The sequence below is a fragment of the Rhincodon typus genome, chromosome 16 (assembly GCF_021869965.1).
Source record: "Rhincodon typus isolate 14 chromosome 16, sRhiTyp1.1, whole genome shotgun sequence".
In the NCBI taxonomy this organism is placed as follows: Eukaryota; Metazoa; Chordata; class Chondrichthyes; order Orectolobiformes; family Rhincodontidae; genus Rhincodon; species Rhincodon typus.
In genome coordinates this window covers 16,111,097-16,132,839 of record NC_063347.1, presented here as the reverse complement: position 1 = coordinate 16,132,839, position 21,743 = coordinate 16,111,097, and the positions used below count along the sequence as shown (strand labels likewise).

The window sequence follows — 21,743 nt, the reverse complement described above, 5'->3', positions numbered from 1 at the left end:
AAAATGAACAAATAATACACTTGAAATGGATAAGTACGCTGCTGTGGCAAAAACTATCAAAAGATCTAACACCAAATCTAGCAGAATCCAGTTTGATTTTTATTTCTAACTATTCAGGAATACCTAAAACCATCTGGGCATTATTAAGGTAAAATATCTAACAATATCCAGGAACAGAATATCCTTCAACATTTAAAGTGAAGTTTTATCTTAGAATCCTGAGTACATAAGAGATCTTCTCCAGGGGGAGAAGATTTCTTTTGAGAAGTATTATCTGAGGGACCCTAATATTTCTGAAATTCCACCTGCTTTGGAAATATTGGTGTCAACCCACTGCGTAGGTTCCTCCAGTCATGTGATGCTGCATCATATCTTAATTATTCAGTGAAGGTTCCATTTATGAAGTTATGATCTTTTATTTAGTCTGTTTATTTTTGCTTCTTTCAACATTTTTTTTATTCTTTCAATCTTAAGTGAATCCTTTGTTAAACATTTATCGGTAAAGCTGTTTTGTTCCTCTGTCTCATTCTGGTTTCTAGTAGTATTCATGTGACGAAGATCTTCTCCTGTCACGAGCTGTTGGATTGTTCTGGTATTTCTTCTGAGATTAACATGCTACTTTGACACCCAGTTTTGAAATGTAATAAAAACAGAGAATGCTGGAGAAACTCAGCAGGTCTGGCAGCAGCTGGGAAGACAGGAGTAGATTTAACCTTCTGGGTCTAATTATGACTCTTCTTCAGAACTGAAAGGGGTTGAAAAATAGTGGTTTTTATGCTGTTGACATAGATGGAAGAGGAGGAAGTGAAACAGACAGTGCGGATGCCCAGATGTAAAGTCAAAGGGGTTGATTACTAATTGTGGTGGAACAGAAGGAGGTGTACAAGCCTGTAAATGAAGGTGTAAATGGGCAGAAATAAGTCCACACTGCAAGGAAACCAAACAGGGCTGGTGGTGGGGTGGAGGGGGCAAATGGTAAGGGGGTTGGAGTGAAGGGTTTGTGAGAAGAATGGAAGACGTATGTCGTGCTCTGAAGTTGTGGAATTCAAGATTTGAGTTCGACTGGCTGTAAAGCACTTAGAGCGGAAAATGAGGTATTGTTCCTCAACTTGCTTTGTGCTTGGTTGGAACGCTTCAGCAAACCCAGGCTAGAAATGTTAACATGAGGAGCAGATGCTTTCTTGAAATGGCAAGCAACTGAATGGCCAGGGCCATTAGTATGGACAGAGTGGAAATATTCTGTTAAGTGGTCACCTAGTCTGCATTTGGTCTTGCTAAAGTAGAGGAGATTGGTTGCTCACATTACAATGCAGTAGATTAGATTGAAAGAAGTACAGGTGAAACATTGTTTTACCCGGAAGGTATGTGGGGAGCTTTAGACAACGAAGAAGGATGAGGTGAATGGGTAATTTTTACATCTTCTGTTTTTGCATAAGAAGGTGCCATGGGGAAATGAGCAAGTGTTAGGAGGCAGTGAAAGAGTGGACCATAGTCTCACAGGGAATGGTCCCCATGGAATGCTGACAGTGGAGGGGAGCATGTGTTTGGTGATATCCTGCTGGAGGAGGTGGAAATAGTGAGGGATAATCCTTTGAATGCTGGGTTAAGTGGGGTGGAAAATGAGGGAGACAGGTTAGAATGGGTGAGGGGAGCAGAAATTAAGGCGCCTGTGTCACTTTGGCAGTTTAGGTGCAGGTAAAGGCCAGAGGGTGGGGTTCAGGTGAAGGGGGAGTATTGGATTTGGGTAAACAGGGGTCTGTGGCAGAGACAGGATACCTGTCTAAAGAAGTAGCTATGCAAGCAAAGACCACAAAAGAGTTCAATGTTGTGTTGTGCCCAAAATTCATAGAGGTGGGGGCTCAAAGGGATTAAAGTCCTTTGCTGAGCACAGATCGTTCAACATCAGAGAGGGGAAGGTCAGGGGGTACAGTGAATACATGGCAAGGGGTGGGATTAGAAGAAGGAATAGAGTAGAAGGGAGAAAAGGATCCAGAGGGGTATCAGTACTCATATTTTTGGAGCTTGCACTCCCTAACACCAGAAAGGAAGCAAAAATTGTTTCTTGTTAAAGTATCAACTGGTACAAAGAATGAAATGGAGCTGGGCACCAGGTCAGCTGGCACTCAGTAAAAACTGAAAAATCTGCGGACGCTGGAAATTAGAGACAAAAACAGAAATTACTGGAAAAGCTCAGCATGTCTGGCTGCATCTGTGGAGAGAAATCAGAGTTAACGTTTCTGGTCCAGTGACCCTTCCTCAGAAGTCCATTCTGAGTTCAGACCTGCTGAGCTTTTCCAGCAATTTCTGTTTTCGTACCTGTAATCCTGGGTTGGTTTGAAGGATGGAGGTTGGAATATCAGTTGGAATCGCTGCAGGGTAAGGCAGAGACAGCCACTGAGGAAGGAGATGGAGCTGTGAAAGTGAGTTTTAGCAAGCACTTTAACCATCGCTAGGAGGGAGTCAGAAAGCAATGAAGGAGAACATGCTGAAAGATTTGAATGGAAATCCTGTAGGACTGAAGAGCAGAACTTCTCCAAGGTGGGCAACTTGGAAGAAATATGGCAGTGAATTAACCACCTGAGGAGGGACTTGAACCCAGGCTTCCTGGCCCAGAGGTAGAGATACTACCACTGCATCACAAGAGCCCTCCTAGTCCCTCAGTTGTGTCCAAATAGATGATTTGACACTTCCACCTTAAGGGTGGTTAGGTAAGAAATGCTGGCCTTAGCATCAGTGAGCACATAGCATGAATGATATAAAGAGAAGCTTAATCTGGGTAGCTAAGGAAGCAATATGATACACTGTGAAACTTAGAGTTATATTCACAATGGATTGTTTAAGTTAGATAATGAAATCCATATACATATCATATTGTTCATACAAATATTATTTAACTATGCCCTTGCCTCTCTGTAGGTCCAGAGATGAATTACTCTGTTATCCTTAAGAAGAAACAGATTATAGTTACTGTGCCCCCAGGCCGTGTATTGAAAGCCATGCTGTGTTATAAGCGGGGCATGGTGTGTCGTGAGCTCAAGAATCGCTCCGTTCTGCTGGTAAGAAGCTGACACAAGATAGATCTATTGTGAGGTAATATGCGTTTCAATGTTTCTGCCACAGAATCTTTTTAATATAATCTTATAAAAACCTGATGGACAATGCAACGTTTAGGGTGGCACAGCTGTGCCATGGGTGATGGGACATAGCCTCATCTCAACAACCCCTAGGGTGTGGGCATTGCTGGCAAGGCCAGCATTTATTACCAGCTTTATAAAGTGCTTTCCAGGGGCCAGCTTAGATAAGGTGGGATGGGAGTGACAACATTTTCATAAGTATGTCATTGTTTGTTAAGTGCTTTGGGACATCCTGAGAGCATGGATGCTGTGGCAGAAATATTTATTTATTTTGTGAGGCTCCTTAAGCTATTGGTGTTTTGTGCTTCATGGACACGGTCTGCAGCAGTTCAAGAAGACAGCTCGCCAACACTTTCTGAAGGGATGGCAATGAGTATTGGCACAGCCAGCAATGACCATGTCCTGTGAGTGAATAAAAAATGTGTTGCGAGAAACAGGAATATCAGACAGAAGCAGAAATTTTGCAAGATCAGTGAGTTATTTTCATAAACTGGCTACCTGTGTAACTTGTGGTCTATCCCTTTGGCAGTGTAACGTTGATACGTATAAGCAAACATTTAGCGTATTGATAGCTTTTGCTGCTGTAGGCTTTGTGTGTTATCCTGTCTCATTTTGGGTAAAATGTTGTACTGCAGGAGTCTATCTGTGCACTTACTAGACCAGATTGAAGCTAAAGCTTATCCTCTGGCCATTTTATACTCCAGATTATTTCAATCTCTTTTTCGCTGGGGAAATGCCACAGTAATCCAAAACCCCAGTCTAATATTCTGTGATCGTGTGTTTGAATTCCATCTTGACAGATGATAAAGTTTGGAATAAAAACAACAGTCTAATGGTGACCATGTAACTGCTGACAAATGTCATTAAGGAAAAAACTCATCAGGTTCACTAATGTCCATTTAGGGAGGGAAATCTGTCATCCTTACCTGGTCTGGCCTGCATGTGACTCCAGAACTGCAGCAACATGGCTGACTCTTATCTGTCCTCTGAAATGGTCCTAGCAAGCTGCACAGTTCAAGGGGCAAATGGGAGGGGGCAATAAGTTGCTGGATGAGCCATGAACTAAATAAAAAAAAAACAAAAAAAACTTGACTGTCCAGAATATGTTCTAACTTTTGATATGCTTTATATGTATCATTGCAGATTAACAGCACGTCCTCTCTCTTCTATGAGTACCTGCTTCCTTGCCTCTGCATCCAGGTAATGATGATGCTTCAAGTCTTCAGTTAAGCCTTTTCTTTGGATGTTTCATTATATCTCCAAGCTAGTACCGTGCAGACCCCATATTACTTTTCATGACAATTTCCAGTTCAGGACCCTTTGTTACTGTGTAGACAAGTTTGTTTTGAATAAAGAAAGATCTGAGGCAGTGGGATGGCAATGCCCTGATTATGAAAACACACTGAGCAGGGACTTGATTACATCAAGGGTTTATGCCTTTCATTTTAAATTGGCCAAGCAATGTCATTATTGAAGGAAGCACAGGGGGGAAGGAAGGATTGGATGGCAGTTTCCTTCCTTCTATTCTCATTCTTCATGAATGTTGTTAGATCAGGAGAACCAGGCTGGTTTGTAATGGGCATCCTATCTGCTCCCGACTGCCAGCTATGTGCCTACCACCTCCCAACCACAATTCACCACCACTTCCAAAGCTTTACATTAACCTCTGAATGCCTGCAGCCTTTTTGATCATGGTGTTTTTTTTGCCAGGAAGAAATATTTCTTCTGCTTTCATGTGAACCCCCCAGATACTGCAGTTGTCATTTAATTATTGGCTCAATTTTATTAGCACAAAATTTCCATTTTCCTGCATTAATGCTGACACATTCAAACTCTCAGACCCGAGAATCATTGTAAGTTGATTTGTACTAATATTTTGATCCCAAGAAAAATGTCCATCTTAGATTGGCCCATGTCCTGATATTAACATCTCTGAATCTGCAGTGTCAATTGGCAGAGGTGAAGGATTTTTTTAAAGTGCCTGGAATGTTTGTAGTACCTTTAACTTTGGTGTTTGCAGAAATCTTCTCCAAAGCCGGGCTGGCTTCTGGCCTGCTGTTTTTTTTTTCCCCCAGATCTCCCCCCAGCCCTGAATCACTACCCTTGTGACACCTCAGCCCACCAATCTCCCAAATTGGGAGGGCAGCCAGAACAACATGAGTATCTGGAGATGGTGGGCGGGTTGTTCTCCACTTGTTGCTAGGCATCTCCCGCTTAAAAGATGGCTGCATTGGGGTCCCACTCTCTCCTGACTGAAATGAGGAAGAACCGAAATGAGGACCAGAACCCCAATGAGCGCATACCCACCTCTGGTAGTGTGAATGAAGGATGCCCTGAGATAGCTTTGACCCTGATGAATGCTCCTTCAGTTCCCAGGACTGGTGCCAGAATGACCCCTCCAAACCCATGTTCTGTCCCTTCAGTCAGGGATTCTGTCTCTTGAGGGGCAGCCAGGGCAGGAGAGAGGCAACATGTCATTGGAGGAGTTGGAGAGTGACAAGATTCTGATTGGAGGAGATGCCCTTCAGACTCTGCCTCTCATGTCCATGGGATGACTTGCCTCTGGTTATTCCAGTGATTACATTTGAGGGCTTTTAGGGGCAATTTTGCCTCCTGCGTCCCTGTATTTTGAGCCCTGGTGTTCACTCACTCAACATCTATCCAGTGAAATGCACATTGGGAATTAATGGGAATGACAGTGTGAAACTATAAATGTAGCCTCCCCTTAACTCTAACTTACCTTCCACTTGTAAGGGTCCTACCGCGAGTTGGCTAACTCAGCTAAGGCTGGGTTATTAAACCATGAGTGCTCACTTCATGAGTTTGCTGAGTTATCAAGGAACATATCTGAATTTCTATCACCAGTTCTATTGTATTTTTATCAGTGGAGAAAGCTTAACGTAAAGTGTTGACCTGCTTCATTTCTTTAGGTCTTTTACCCTGGGCTTGATAGCAGTCGGACAACAGTTTGTCCATTCACCAATACCCCGAAAGCCTGTGAGTATAGTGCAAAAATAATCAAATGCTTTGAGGATGTGCTTAAACTAATAAAAAACACAAAGTTAGTCATAGACAATGTTTCGAATGGAGAAAGGAAACTGAGCAAGGCATACACCAAAAAAAGTCATTCTGTGAGGAAGAGATTTAAATATATGTCGACATGTTTGATTACTGGAATAAAAAATAGCAGATTAACTTTAATGTGTGTAAATGTACGGTTGAACACTCTGGAACATTAACTATGAAACATGGATGTACCAATTGAATGAGAAAATAATGTTTATATTATCAAATATTCACTGACAATCCTGTCATGGTATTGTCATTAATGTAGCTATTAAGATGATTGCTGGTCATAATTAATTAGTAAATTCAAACCAGTTGTTTTATTTTACTCTTACGTTGATCAACTTACATTTGGAGTATTTGAACTTCACCTTCAAAATGTATTGATTATATTTACATTAATTTGAGGTGAGTATAAGTAAATTTGATGATGAATTTCACCTCTGTAGACCTGAAGCTCCAGGCTGTGCACAGCATGTGTTAGTGTTCAATCCGAGCTTCTTATATTAGGAAGGATGTCAAGTCCTTGGAGAGGAAGCAGTGGGGTTTCCTCACCAGGCAAGAGGAGGGTTTAGTTATGAGAATAGATGTGAGAACCTGGCACTAAAATAAAAGCCAGATACTGTGCATGTTTGAAATCTGCAGTAGAAACAGAAAATGCTGGAGAAGCTCAGCAGATCTGACAGCATCTGTGAAGAGAGGAACAGGGTTTCTTTTTTTAAAAATTCACTTGAGCGACACAGATGTATGTGTCACTGGCTGGACTCGACATTTATTGCCTGTCCTCAGTTGTCCTCGAAGGTGGTGCTGAGCTGCTTTCTCAAATCGATGCAGTCCATGTGCTATAGACCCACAATGCTGTTGGGGCAGGAGTTCTCGGATTTTGACCCAGTGACACTGATGGAACGTTGACATTTCCAAATCAGGATGATGAGTGGTTTAGGAACATATGAACCAGGAGCAGGAATATGCAATTCAGCCCCTCAAGCCTGCTAATCATAGCTGATCTCATCTCTGCCTCACTTCCATTGTCCTGCCCGCTCTCCATGACCCTTCAACCCATTACTGGTTAAAAATCTGTCTATCTATTTCCTCAGTGTCACTCAATATCCCAGCATCCGGCGCACTCTTGGGATAATGAATTCCATAGATTCACAATGTTTGAGAAAACCGTTAATAATGAAGCATATATTAGGTACAGTGCATTAAAACAGGGGAGGCCATTCAAAAGTATATAGGGTGTAGGAAGTTAATTAAAAAAGAAATATCTTTGGCAGATGAGATCAAGGAAAACCCACTGGGACTTTTTCCTCAGGAGCAGAGGAGGTTGAGGGATGCATTTATAGAGGTTTATAAATCATGAGGGACATAGATAAGGTGAATATCAAAGGTCTTTTCCCAGGGGTTCGGGAATTGTAAGATGAGAGGAGAAAGATTTAAAAGGGATCTGAGGGGCAACTTTTCCACACAGAGGATGGTTCATATGTGGAATGAACTGTCATAGGAAGTGGTAGATGCCGGTACAGTTATAACGTTTAAAAGACATTTGGATAAGTTCATGAATGGGAAAGGTTTAGAGGGATATGGGCCAAACGCAAGCAGGTGGGACTAGTTTAGTTTGGGAAACTTGGTTGGCATGGGGGAGTTGGACCGAAGGACCTGTTTCTGTGCTGTATGATTCTAAGTATATTAAGAGTGAGAGGATTTAGGGTAAGAATGGGACTTAGTAGGGACCAAAGGGGCAACCAGTGAATGTGGGTGAGGTCTTAAATTAATACTCCCCATCTGTATTCACAGAGGGGAAAGACATTATATCCGGGGATTTCATTTGGGATGGTGAGGCTGTAGAACATATTGAGATTGTTAAGGAGGAGGTATTAGATTTTCTAGCTGGCATAAACATGCATAAATCCCCAGGGCCTTATAAGATGTATCCCAGGCTGCTATGGGAAGCAAGGGAGGAGTTTTCTGGGGCCCAAATGGAGATTTTTAATATTTCACTGGCCACAGGTGAAGTGCCAGATGACTAGGGAATAGCTAATGCAGTACCTTTATTCAAGAAAAGCAGCAGAAATAGACCAGGTAATTACAGACCAGTTAGTCTGACATCAGTGTGAGGGAGATTATTGAAAAACAATTCTGAAGGACAGGATTAATCAACCCTTGGAAAGGGAGCGATTGATCAAGGGCATTCAACATGGATTTGCTGGAGGGAGATCCTGTCTGACTAATTTAATTGAGTCTTTTGACATGATGACTAAATATATTGATGAGGGTAGTGCAGTCGATGTGGTTTACATGGACTTCATCAAGGCCTTTGATAAGGTCCCACATGAAATGCTGGTCCAAAAGGTAACAGTCCATGGGTTCCAAGGCAAGTTGGCAAACTGGATCCAAAATTCCCTTGCAAATAGGAGGCAAAGGGTGATGGTGGAGGGCTGTTTGTCTGACTGGAAGCCGGTGACCAGTGGTGTGCCACAGGGATTGGTGCTGGGATCTTTGCTGTTTGTTATGTAACAACTTGGATGTGAACGTAGAAGGTACATTTAGTAAGTTTGGTCGTGATGTTGATAGTAAGAACGGTGTTCTCAGGCTACAGTCTGATATTGATCAGTTGGTAAATTGGGCAGAGCAATGGGCAGGTGGAATTTAATCCTAATAAGAGTGAGGTCCTGTAAGAGAAAGATATCTACAATGAATGGTAGGTGCCTGGAGAGTACTGAGGAACAAAGGGACCTTGATGTATTAAAAAAAAATCAAAATACCCGTTGCTATTGGGATAGTGTCCTCCACTGTGAAAACTGAAGCAAAATATTGATTTAGTAAATCTGCCATTTCTGTGTTCCCCACTGTTAACTCGCCATTCTCATCCTCCAAGGTACCAACATTCACTTTTAGAATTTGCATTTGCAAACTTACTAAATGTACCTTCTACGTTCACATCCAAGTTATTACATAACAAACAGCAAGGATCCCAGCACTGATCTCTATGGTACACCAGAGGTCACAGGCTTCCAATCGCAAAAAAAAACTCTACACCCATCACCCTTTGCCTCCTATTTGTAAGACAATTTTGGATCCAGTTTGCCAACTTTTCTAAGATCCCATGGGCTCTTACCTTTTGGACCAGCATTCCATGTGGGCCCTTGTCAAAGGCCTTACTGAAGTCCATGTAAACCACATCGACTGCACTACCCTCATCAATATATTTAGTCACCTTCTCAAAAAATTCAATTAAATTAGAAGCTTTTGCTATTCATTTTTATTTTGTGCCATTTGTCTTCCATAATTCACTTTTTCTCTTTTTATGACTTTTCAGTAACCCTTTGATCTTTACAAGGTTCCCAATTTTCCAGCCTTCTGTTCACCTTTGCAATATAGTTTGCCTTAATTTTTGTCTTAATATTATCTTTAACTTTGTTGCTTACCCCATGGATGATTTTCTCCTCCGAATCTTTCTTCTCTTTTTGGAATGCATTTTATTTGGGATCAATTTAATATGTTCTCAAACATCTACCACTGTTCATCAACTGTCTGACCTTTTTAGTCTTCCTGCCCAGTCCACTAGAGCCAGATGTGTCCTCATACCTATGTAATTACGTTTGTTTAACTCCAGAATTTTAGTGGAGGGTTCAGTTTCTCATTCTTCTACTGAATTTGCAGTTCTAGCATGCTATGATCACTCGTCCCTAGAGCATCCTTTACTGAGATCATTAATTAATTATTCCACCTCATTTGAAATCCAGAATAGCCTTGAAGGGAACTTGCAGGTGCTGGTGTTCCCATGTATCTGTGCCCTTCGCCCTCCAGATGGAAGCAGTCATCATTTGGAAGATGCTGTCTAACGAACCTTTGTAAATTTCTTCATTTGCAAACATGCAATGGTTAACATTTCAAGTCCAATATGATTTCTTTTGAAACTGAACTAAACTACTAACACCCACTTTGGCCCCATGCTTTGTCCCTTTACCGATGCCATTGTTGCTTTCCCATTTTTCCATGACATCTTCAATCTCCACGGATCTGTCTTTTTCTTCTGCCAGATGCTCATCCCAACTCTTCAACAACATAGAACCTGTCACATTTCTACCTCCCTTCTGTTCCAAAGGATCAACATATTGGACTCAAAATGTTAACTCTGTTTTTCTCTCCACAACCTTGCTGAGTTTTTTCAACCTTTTTTTTAAACTTGAGGATCTGGGAACATTGTGTATTGAGCAGGTAAGGTTGATGGGAAATGTAATAGAGAGGCATGGTTTCAGTAAAATAGATAGGGAGAAAGTATTTCTGCTGGGAGGTGAATTGATAAGCAGGAGACACCAATTAAAGATAATTGGCAAAAAATAGTGTAGGGAGATGAGGAACCTTCATGAGTTTTGATCTGGACTGCTTTGCCTGAAGGAATGATAGATGCAGATTCAGTGACAACCTTCCAAAGTGCATTGGATTTATCCTTGAAGAGAATGTAAGCAGAATGCAAAGTACTGGACTATTTGGATAGTTCTTTTCGAGAGCTAGCAAAGGCATAATGGGGCGAATGGCCCGTTTCTTTGCTATAGGACGAATTTTGCAACAGTTGTGTGCAACATGCTCCTTGGAAACCAAAAGCAATTGCATTGTTTCGCCTTAATTTATTGTGCAGTTTGAAGTTTACTTAATAATCTTTCGGAACAGTTGGCCCTGATCTATGGAAGTCGAGCAATTTCTCGGATCTGATTCATCATAACAACAGCATGGCAGTTCGTCTCACTGGGAAATGCCACATTAAACCAAGTGTGGTCCTCTGCTGGAAATCCAATGGAATCTGTGAGGAGTTTGAGGAGTCAGCTGCTGAGTTCTCAAAGTCTGTAAGTGATATTCTAACCATGCCACCAATCACTGGGAGGGTTTTTGCTCAATGACATCAAGGGATATGCGATAAACAGCAGTGTGCTCATGCTTTCACAGTTCTTGTGACATACTTCTCTACCAGCAGTGAAGCCTTTTGCACAGTTAATGCCAAGAACAAAAATATATAATGGGTTTAATCTGAATGAAACAGAATGTACAGCATGGAAACAGATATATGACTGAAAAGATTAGTTTTTAATGTTAATAATTCAGTTGGCAGTCTGATCATTGTCTTTATGGCAGTAGATATCCTGATAAACATGAATAATAAATCCTCTATTAATGAATATTCTGTTTTAAGTGTACAGTGATAATTTTGCTGCATGGAAGATTTCCACATGGATATAAAGCTCAAACAGAACCAGGATCCAGATTGCATCATTTTGATTTCTTCCATTCTCCTTCAAGTGCAAACATGAGGGGTCTTGTGGAATTATTTATGACCTTGTTTGTAAATCTCTCAACTGAATAATCTGTTCAAAGTGACATTTAACTGTGTTGCACTGGAGTGCACCAGTCTGCAAACTTAACTTAGACATTTATTAACAAGCCACCTAACCACAGTTCCAAATGAAATAGCATTTTGTTGTCTTCTCACTGATAGTGTTTTCTGCTGCTTTTAGAATACAATTGAAAAGTTTTAGTGTAACAGATCTTCATCCTTGCATTTGATTGCCAGCATTTTAAGATAATCAGATAAATAACTTGAGCAAGGCATAGTTTGCATCAAATCTGTTAAGTGATTGTCCATGATAACCCAACATTTGTAGAAGTCTAATTTCCCAATCAACTGGTCTTGCACTTTCTGAAATCCATCCGGTGTAGATTCTTTGGGCCTCTCTATTAAATCTAGAGAGCATTGGTCTCCAAGTCAGAAAAAAAATCACAACAACATTGTACAGATCCATTTATGAAATCAGTTCTGAAGAATGGTGTAGTTTATATTCTTCTTTCCTTAAGAGGAAAAGAGACACTCGACTAAAGGTACAGAGACAAGTGACAAGGATGACCTCAGACCTTGAAAGACTGAGTTATGAAGAAAGGCACAATACTTGAACTTCCCCTGAAAATAGAAAATTGATTCAAACCCTGAAAGTGAGGTGCGGATGGTGACAGGGTGCAGGGGTGTGGAGGGTGGAAGTGGTCAGAAACCAGATGCAAAAGTCAAAGCATCAAATAGGTTAGAGTTTAGAAAAGGTTTCATCAAAAAGCCATTGTGACATGATGTGAAGGAGTGGGCTGATTAATGAATGAATGAATGACCCCTCCTGGATGAAATCCTTCCCCCTCCCCTGGCTCACTAATATCTTCAATGTGGAATCCATGGGGCAGTTACTGAAAGGCTGTGATATATTTCTGTTCGGAGACCCTTGATGAGCTGTGCACAGGCTCCCTCTTGTGTAAGAGGCCGGCGTTGCATCACATTGATTTTGTTCTCAGGGACGTGACCCTGAGACCTCCCATTGGTTTCTCATCCTTTTATCCAAAATGGTCCCTCTCCACTGTTTGGATTCTCTCATGTTATTTGACTGCATATTATTAACAGTATGAGCTCTGTAAATCTTCCTTGCTGTTATATAAGTTTCTGTAACATGCACAATTTTTGTTCCTGTGTCATACAATGTATGCAAAGATATTGACAAAGGAGATTCTCAAGGTTGATGAATTCAGAGGATATAACCTCTTACAGCTGGGCTTCCCAGGACCCCTGGGCTAAACATTTGGGGTTCTGACCTCTGAAGCAGCAAGGGCTGCTTTGGGGCTCTGGCCAAATTATAACACCAGTGTTCCTGCTCTAACAGGTCCCTTTTTTAAAAAATTCACTGATGGGTTGTAGGTGTCACTGGTGGGCCAGCGTTTATTGCCCATCCCTACTCGTCCTTGAGAAGGTGGCAGTCATGTGTTGTAGACAGACCCACAATGCTATTCAGGAGGGAATTCCAGGATTTTGACCCAGAGATGGTGAAGGAACAGCAATATATTTCCAAGTCAGGATGGTGAGTGGCTTGGAGGGGAACTTGCAGGTGGTGGTGTTCCTATGTATCTGCTCCACTTGTCCTTCCAGATTGAAGTGGCTGTGAACTTGGAAGGTGCTATCTAAGGACCTTCGGTGGATTTCTGCAGTGCATCTTGTAGATAGTACACACTGCTACTACTGAGCGTTGGTGGTGGAGGGAGTGGATGTTTGTGGGTGTAGTGCCAATCAAGCAGGCTGCTTTGTCCTGGATGGTGCCAGACTTGTGTGGTGTTGGAGCTACACCCATTCAGGCAAGTATGCCATCATACTCCTGACTTGTGCCTTGGATCTGGTGGACAGGCTGTGCGGAGTCAGGAGATGAGTTACTTGCTGCATTATTTCTAGGCTGTGACCTGCTTTTGTAGGCAGTTTGTTTACCTGGCTGTTCCAGTTCAGTTTCTGGGATTTTAGGATGTTAATAGTGTCACAGTCCCAGTTCCCCTCACCAGTCTTCATTGAAGGATCGTGACAATTTGCAAGACTCGAGCTGGAGCTACAGTGGGAAAATGTTTGGGAAGCACCGTTTATTAGGGAGAACTGAATAGGCCTGGACACTTCTCTCCAGCAAACAGAATGCTGGGGTGACTGAATGGAGGTTTGCTTTCGATAATGAAAGGAATCAATGGGGTAGATGTAGAGAAAGCGCGTCCACTTCTTGAGAAGGTGCTGACGAATCAAATCCAGGAATACAGGAGAAACTTTGGATCCTACAGAGTATGTAGAAGATTTTCACAGGCTAGCTTCTTCTGCCCACCAGAGATTCTTGAAGTTGTCAGAACAAAAAGAACAAGGAAAAAGTGCCAGAGAGAAAAGAACACGTCTGTATTTTGACCGAAAACACAAACAGAAATTGCTGGAAAAGCTCAGCAGATCTGTGGAGAGAAATCAGAGTTAACGTTTCGGGTCGAGTTTGGCTCCAGTGTTTGCTGGAGAGAGGTGTCCAGGCCTGTTCAGGAAGGAACACTTGACCTGAAATGTTAACACTGATTTCTCCCTCCAGACCTGCTGAGCTTTTCCAGCAATTTCCGATTTTGTTTTTGATTTACAGTATCTGCAGTTCTTTTGCTTTTTATTTTGTATTTTGCCCATTTTAATCAGAGCTGAAGAGCAGCGGGTCAGTCTAGGTGGAATTGGATGATGGATGTCACAGAGCAGTTGTAGGTGAGCTATAGTGGATTTGTGAGAAAGCATAGATGCAACAACATACTGTAATAAACTCTCTCAAGGTCTCATGTATGTGTGCGTACATGTATAACAGAATAAACAGGCTTAGTTTGGTTGACCTTCCATGTGTTGCATGCTGTTTCAGATTGTCCTGAAAATACAGGCTGATGGATTTCCAAGAATTCCTTGTAGGAGTAGCTTACAAACAAGACGACCTAGTATTCACATTATAAGTTGCTGATGCTTTCTTTTCCTCTACTGTGCAGGTCTATGTGTTTGAGAGCGTTGACAGGCATTCTCAGATGTGCTTTAAGGTAATTGATAGTCTCACTTTACTTACAATTATGAAGGCTTCAACTCACCGCCACATCTCCTGATCCCTGCGCTACCTCCAATTTGTCACGTTATTTATCTGATGTTCCGCGCTGCATGAGCATAAAATTCCTCCGACTAAACATGACAAAGACAGATGCTATAGCTTTGGCCCTGTCACAAATTCTGTTTCCCCCACACTGCTCTCCCCACGCCTCCTCTCCCTAACAGTTCTTTGAGGCTGCTCAGAAGCTCCATGCTAAATTTGACCCAGAGGCGAAATTGAGAATATTGAAGTTCCAAGGAGCTTGGGTGTTTTCCTGCTGGGGACATGGAGCTGGCACACTGGTGTAGCAAGTGCTGCAAAAGACTAATAACACTTTTAACTCTTCTTTGCAAGGGGGTTGGAGTTGGCAGAATAAAGAAGCCTTGCCACAATTGGACAGAGCTTGGTGAGATCACACCAAGACTGAGCGAAAGTCTGGTCCGGTGCCAGCTGGATCTTTGTTTCCTAGCACCAGCCCACGCTTGGGTCATTTTGTGGGGGAGGAATTGGCAGAGTTCCTGCCTGTATACAGTGGATAAGTGACCTGGTTTATTAAGAGCCAATTTGAGGCCAGTTAAAGAAGACCTGCTGGAATTTATGGGCAGGTGGTGGGGGTCAGTTTAGCTGGCATCAGTGGTGAAGGGGTGTAGTGGATAGTGATATGGACTGGCATAGAGGCCTTTCCTTCCTTGCCAGCTGCCCTTTAGAAATGTGCCATCACAGTGGTGGCTTGGCTGCGGGGCAACTTTTAAGTTTAACTTCTGACAAGATGCCTCTGTTTTTAACCCCTCTGCCTTATATTTGCCTTCCATTGCAAACAGCTGCTCCTTTAGAAATGGGCAGTGCCCAGTCAGCCTCCAGTTTCTGAAAAGCTGCATCTGCCGTCTTTCATTACGATGAGCCTGTCCTCTGAGCCCTGGGGGAGAAAAAAAAATCTCATTTGACCATTTCCCTCACAGTCTGGTGCCTGAGGTTGGGAATCAACAACCTGCTGGGAAAATCCTGCTCCAGGTCATTAGAGGTCAGCTAGTACAGCAGCCGGGACCATGAAACACATTAGACACCAACCTCCCCACAGACATAAATTTGCTTACAATGAGGAAGTTAAAGCACAGGACTGTTTCTGAGAGAGATTTTCCCGATTATTGAATTTACCTGAAACAGATAGAAGAGCTGGTAGCGAGGACGAAATTGGCACAGTTGTGTGGTGTTATGCTCCAGAAATGGTTACGGAGATAGCCATCAGCAGCATGTTGTTTCTGGCCTCATGAATTTAGCTTGTAATCAGGGGTTATCTATGGCAATGACTCATGAGTGCAGAAAGTGTGCTAGTTTTAGCAGCATTATTGACATGACGCCAATAACATGATACCTTTCTGTGTTTGCAGTTTAAATATAAAAACAGCAGCCACATTGAGTGCCGAAACAGACCAGGTATGTTAAATTAATAAACAATGTTTCTGACAGCAAAGTTCACCACTTTTAAAATGAGCCTTTGTACCTCAGTACTCAGGGAGACCAATGACCTGTGCTTCAGTAATCACAAGGAGAACGGGAACAAATACAATGAATTTACCAGGAACTTCCTCTCTGCTATTTGAGCCCAAAACACCCAAGGCTAACCCCAGGCAGTACTGAGGGAGTGTTGAACTGTCAGAGGTGCTGATTTTTAGATCAGGTGTGAAACCAAGTTTCCATTTGTCTCCTCAGATAACAAACTTCATATGCCACTGTCTGGAAGAAAAGAACTGGAGTTATCCCCAGAGACCTAGGCAATATCTGTCCCTTATTCAACATCACATTATGACATTGCTGTCTCTGGGAACTTGCTGTGTGGAAATTGGCTCCATGTTTCCTATGTTCCAGCAGCGACTGCATTTCAAATGTAGACGTGGCTGTGAACAGCACTATGTAAATGCAAGCCTGTCTTTTTACCTTTGCTCTTGCTATCAATCTGGGTGAGATGGCAAGAATGAGCTTGGTCTGGGTCAGGTGGGAAGAGAAATTTTTGCTCTGTGCAAGATTTTGGAGGCAAAACTGCTCTGGATTAGTGACATGGCCATTCATTTCTGTTTTTCTCCATTCGAGACAAACTGAAGCAATCCTCATTTTGGGAGTGATGTTGCTGGGGCAGAGGAGGGGGATTGTTGGGATGGGGGCTGGCATGGTGGGGGTGGGCAGTTATACTAATGCCCACAAAAGAACTTGGATTTTTGATAACCCAATGCACTTGAACTCCTTTGGTGAATTAAAGCAAATCTATAATTTGAATAGGTAAAATTGGGACTGTGTATTATTTTTTAAATATTATAACTTACTGATCGTATCTAAACCGGTTAACTAACGTCCCAGAAACGCTCTCATTTTCAGACACTGACTGGAATGTGACGATGGTGACAGGATCAAACCAACTCTTGCTGACCTTTTCTGCACACATCCCAGCATCCTTCAGTGCTGTGCTATGCAAGACAATAAGGGAGGAATGCAAAAACCTAACTCTAATCCACAGTGTGACCCAGGTTAGAACTGCGCACAATATCTCAACTTTACAAACTGCGGGATTATGCCTATTGTGGTCCTGTTAGCTAATACAAAATAACTTGTTTGTTTTTAAGCAGCGGATATAAATGTAGACGACTGGACTGACTTTCAAAAGAAACTGTATTTCCGTGCAGTCAGCTCAGAGACCATTAAAATAATCTTGTTGCTTGTGAACCGTGAAAGCCAGGACAACAGACAGAGAACTTTCTAGATCATCGGATCTGTCCAATGCCATTGAAATGCGTTGTGTATCACAATATATACAATATATACAAATTGTGAGGGCAATTTGAGGGGAAAAAATTTGAATAATTCTTCTTTGACTCTTTAAAGCTAGTCCATGGGATTCGTTATAATGGTGTCAGTATCTGCACATCATATAAGGGAACCTCACGCCCAGCCAGAAACCATTCCAGCTCTTGCTTGAAAGTGGCAGCCTGTTTCAGACCTCTAATATTTACTTGGAGAAAGATCACCTCCTGACATCCACCAAGATCAGGTCTTTTACAACGAGATATGGGACAAATTGTTTACTCAAATCAAACCCACGATCATTCGTATAAACCTTGATGTAATCACCTCATCCTCTTAAAGTTGAACTCTTTATCTAATCTGGTCACTAAAATGCTTCAAACTTGGCGTTAGTCTTGTGGTGCTCCTCAGCTGCCTTTCCAAGGAAACTAATATCTAAAACATTATTATAACTGAGGCCTGACCAAGACCTTGAAAATGGCAAAATATTCTAACTGAGGCAAGATTGTTGCTTTAACTTTATAGTCAATAGTTTGGGAAGTACAACCCAACACCCTATTTGACATTGCTATCTCTACACTTCATTGCACAGAGTCTACTTAAAGGTCAATGTACTAGAATGTCTTGATATTTCTTTTTTTGCATTATTTCCCAAAGATGTATTCACATTTACTAGCATGAACAAACTATTGATGTATTGATTTTCCCCAACTGGTGTCCAGATCAGGGGTACGGATTTGGTGAGAAAGTATTATATGCTTTACCCCGTAAGTGCTCCTTGACTCCAACCTTCAATACGTTTCTACTCCATTTGTGTGACAGTTCTGTTTCAAGTTTTCTTGAAAAACACTGCCCATTGCATTAAGGTTGCATTTAGTTTGCCAGCTCTGATTCACTATGAAAGGGTTTGTATCTAGGACTTTTACAGCTGACAGGCACCAGAAGCCCCATTCTCTGTTAAACTGTTTTTAACTTCTTCTTTCGATTTATTTGTGAGAGGGTGTAAAAACAGCAAACTTTAGACCAAGATTCTATTTCTAGAAAGAGGGAGTTTTGTTTTGTTCGAAAAACAGCAGCAATGTGATAAACCTGTATCAAACCTCTAGTTAGACCATCTCTAGAGTACTACAGTATGTGCAGGTCTTGGCACTGGAGATGATGCAGAGAAGATATATGAGGGTGATTCCAAGAATAAATGGTTACACACTTCAGGGAAGGATTGACAGACTGGGTCTACTCGCTCTCTTGAAAAATCAAAGCTGAAGAGTGACCCAATAGGGGGCTTTAAAATGAAAGGTTTTCAGAGTTTCCTATTATGGGGAGGAGCATTCAAGATCATCAGTAGAAGATGGTCACCCTAAGAAATCCAACAGGGAATTTAGAAGAAGTTATATTCAGAGTGGTAAGAATGTAGAATACACTTCCATAGTATGAGGGAGATGGTTACAATCATGGATTTAGCTTAGGAAAGATTGGGAAGAGATTTGAGTGGAGCATAAACATTGGCATGGATTCCCTTGGGCCAAATGGCCTGTTTGTACTATTTATCCTACGTAATCTCAATGAATGCTTCAGTCTTAAAATCTTTTATTCTTCTCAGACTGAGTTCAGCACCCAGAAGCTCCTTATGATCTTGCCTGCAGAAAGCCATGAATTCTGTGTAAGGGTGAGTAACTCATCGATTATCTTAAAGGAATTTGGAGGGGAAGATTTCTCTATTTTTATTAGAAATATCAGCTTGTGAATGTGGGAAATCCTGTAGATATTTGTGATTAACCTGTTCAGACATGTTATGACATACCTCTGAAGCAAGTGGGACTTGAACCCAGGCCTCCTGACCCACAGGGTTGGGGGACACTACCTACGGGAGCCCTGGAAATTCTGTATTCTGCTCTTCAATAGTGGCTTCTTGAATAAGGTAAACATGAGAGATTTCTCTATTCCTCTTTCGTCAACTCCTTTCCCTTTATCCCAGGAGAAAGAACCAGACAGCTTAATGAAACTGTTGGTAAAGAGACATTAATAATGCATGAACTTGACTCAACAAAATCAGTAAATCATCCATTAGCAGAAACTGTGGTGAAATCTTGAATAAGAACAACTACAGATATTAGATGTTCTGTTCCCACTTTGTTGTCCTAAAACACCTTTGGTTTGGGGGATTCATCCATCAAACTTTGTGGTGTGCGAATCTGATACAATAATAGGCTAGAAATGACTTACTGTGGAAGAATGATTAACTGAATGGGCTAATTCTGCTAGCAAAGGGATAGAAATGACTGACTGTGGAAGAATGATTAACTGAATGGGCTAATTCTGCTAGCAAAGCAGTGTGATTGCGTAGGGACAAATTGATATCTATGTTACGGTCATCTTCCAATAGTGACTTCTAGCCAACTGTGAGTAAAAGAGAGATCTGAATTGACAATGTACTACAGCAGAAGCATTCAGCAAATTGGTCACTACATGTTGGAAGTCCTTTTGGGTCTCAAAGGATCCTAACCTGTTCTTCAAGATTACTGTGAACCAACTTAACTCTATGTGGCTGCCATAATGGATAGCTTTTAAGTCCTAATGTGGAGAGCAAGTGACTTCCGATTCCTAATGGTGTGGGAATGCTTTGGAGCGGCAGTGTTCGGATATTCGATGGCAAACCCATTAGTGGCTCTCACATGAAGTTTTGTATGATAATATAAGTTTTCGTACAGGAGTTCTATCAGAAATACATCTGGATGCAGTACAGTGTTAGCTTGTGTTTACTTGCCCATGAAATTTTCTATTTGGTGAGAATCCAATGATTTATCAATGGTTCCTCCACACTTGTTGAATTGGAGTACAATATTAGAATTTATGGATCCTCCATGAACTGCAAAAACTAGAAATAATGGCAAGAGGTGGCAGTAAGATCAAAAGAAAGTTGTTGTTTAACTTAGTCTAATAAGAAGCAGTTTAGAAAATTTGGTCAACATCTTTTTAATATCTCTCTCCCAGGTGTGGCGTTCTGATGTGGTCTTCTCTGGGAAGCAGTTGCTTTGTCCACAACGTAAGTGTTATGGTTTATTTCATCAGATTTTTTTAAAAAAGAATTGCTGTACAAGACATTGGACATGTCCTGAGGATCTTTTATATTCTGCCTTTGAGTTTCTGTTAAATTTAAAAAGCACATACTTCAGTTACCAGAAGAATTAATATTTCTCTTGAAAGCAGTCTATTAGATGATCTGTTTCCCACTTGTTTTCTGAAATGTCCCTTTTTTTGCTTGTTGCTTTACAGACTTGCATCATTGGCTACGGCTGGGACTCTTGAGTACACTGGTTATGTTAGCTGTTACACCACTGCTGGTTTATATGGTCTGGAAGTTGGCAACTAAAGTTATATCAGGTAAGATAAACATATAACAACAGTCATGCAGCACAGTGGGAGGCTATTAGTCCCTTGTTAAAAAAAATGATTGAAATCACTCCAGTGCTCCTCTTTCCCATGGCACTGCTAATTTCTCATTTTCAAGCCTGAATCCAAATTTCTTTTGCAAGTTTTTATTGGATCTGCCTCTGCCATCATTTTCAGTCAGTGCATTCCGGATCACTGGAACTCAGTGTACAGGATAAAACAAAATCCTCATTGAGGATGGGTTTGTTTGATATCATAACACACCAAATTGTTTTGGAATCAATCCTATTGATGTCACAGACAAAAAGTCTCATTGGTGTAAATTCTGCGCGCTGACTGCAAATTGAACATACCGTACAAAAGCTTTCAGTGCAGAGTGATGCTCACGCAGCAATCCCCAACCATCCTTCGCATACTTGACATAAATTTGATCATCTTTGATTCCTGCACATTTTTATATCCTTCTGCAGTGGCGGTTGATAACTGTACAGAGGGTCTCCTCTCAAATCCATGCAAGCCACAGCTGCTTCCGGGAGAGGGAGGGAAATGAGATATCGTGCTCTATTAAGGAACATCAGCTACGATCAACATCAAACAGCCCTCACTGGAAACAGTGAACATTGAGAAGAACCAAAATTTGTTTTAGCACTGATTTGTCTGCCAGCATTTGATATTAAATCTCTCAAATGAAATGTAGCTGTAAGATAAAAAGTATAGAATGAAGGCTGGTGCCTGGGGAACCATTATTGAACATCACCCTTTTCCAAGCAGGATAGTGATATTTATTCACAACAAAAACAAAGTTGCTGGAAAAGCTCAGCAGGTCTGGCAGCATCTGTGAAGGAAAAAACACAGAGTTAATGTTTCGGGTGCCCACCAGACCTGAAACATTAACTCTGTGTTTTTTCCTTCACAGATGCTGCCAGACCTG

At 41.5% G+C, this 21,743-nt stretch overlaps 1 protein-coding gene across 1 annotated transcript in view; it reads left to right on the top strand.

Annotated features, from left to right (window-relative positions):
* Nucleotides 1-21,743, top strand: part of LOC109927081 (interleukin-17 receptor E) — a 52,183-nt gene that overhangs the window by 29,510 nt on the left and 930 nt on the right. The window contains exons 6-15 of the mRNA XM_048606765.1: nt 2,917-3,056; nt 4,278-4,334; nt 6,065-6,131; nt 10,875-11,047; nt 14,538-14,585; nt 16,018-16,063; nt 17,000-17,148; nt 19,023-19,088; nt 20,414-20,465; nt 20,696-20,803. Of these exons, the coding sequence (XP_048462722.1) occupies nt 2,917-3,056; nt 4,278-4,334; nt 6,065-6,131; nt 10,875-11,047; nt 14,538-14,585; nt 16,018-16,063; nt 17,000-17,148; nt 19,023-19,088; nt 20,414-20,465; nt 20,696-20,803 (906 nt within the window). The remainder of the gene's footprint in view (nt 1-2,916; nt 3,057-4,277; nt 4,335-6,064; nt 6,132-10,874; nt 11,048-14,537; nt 14,586-16,017; nt 16,064-16,999; nt 17,149-19,022; nt 19,089-20,413; nt 20,466-20,695; nt 20,804-21,743) is intronic.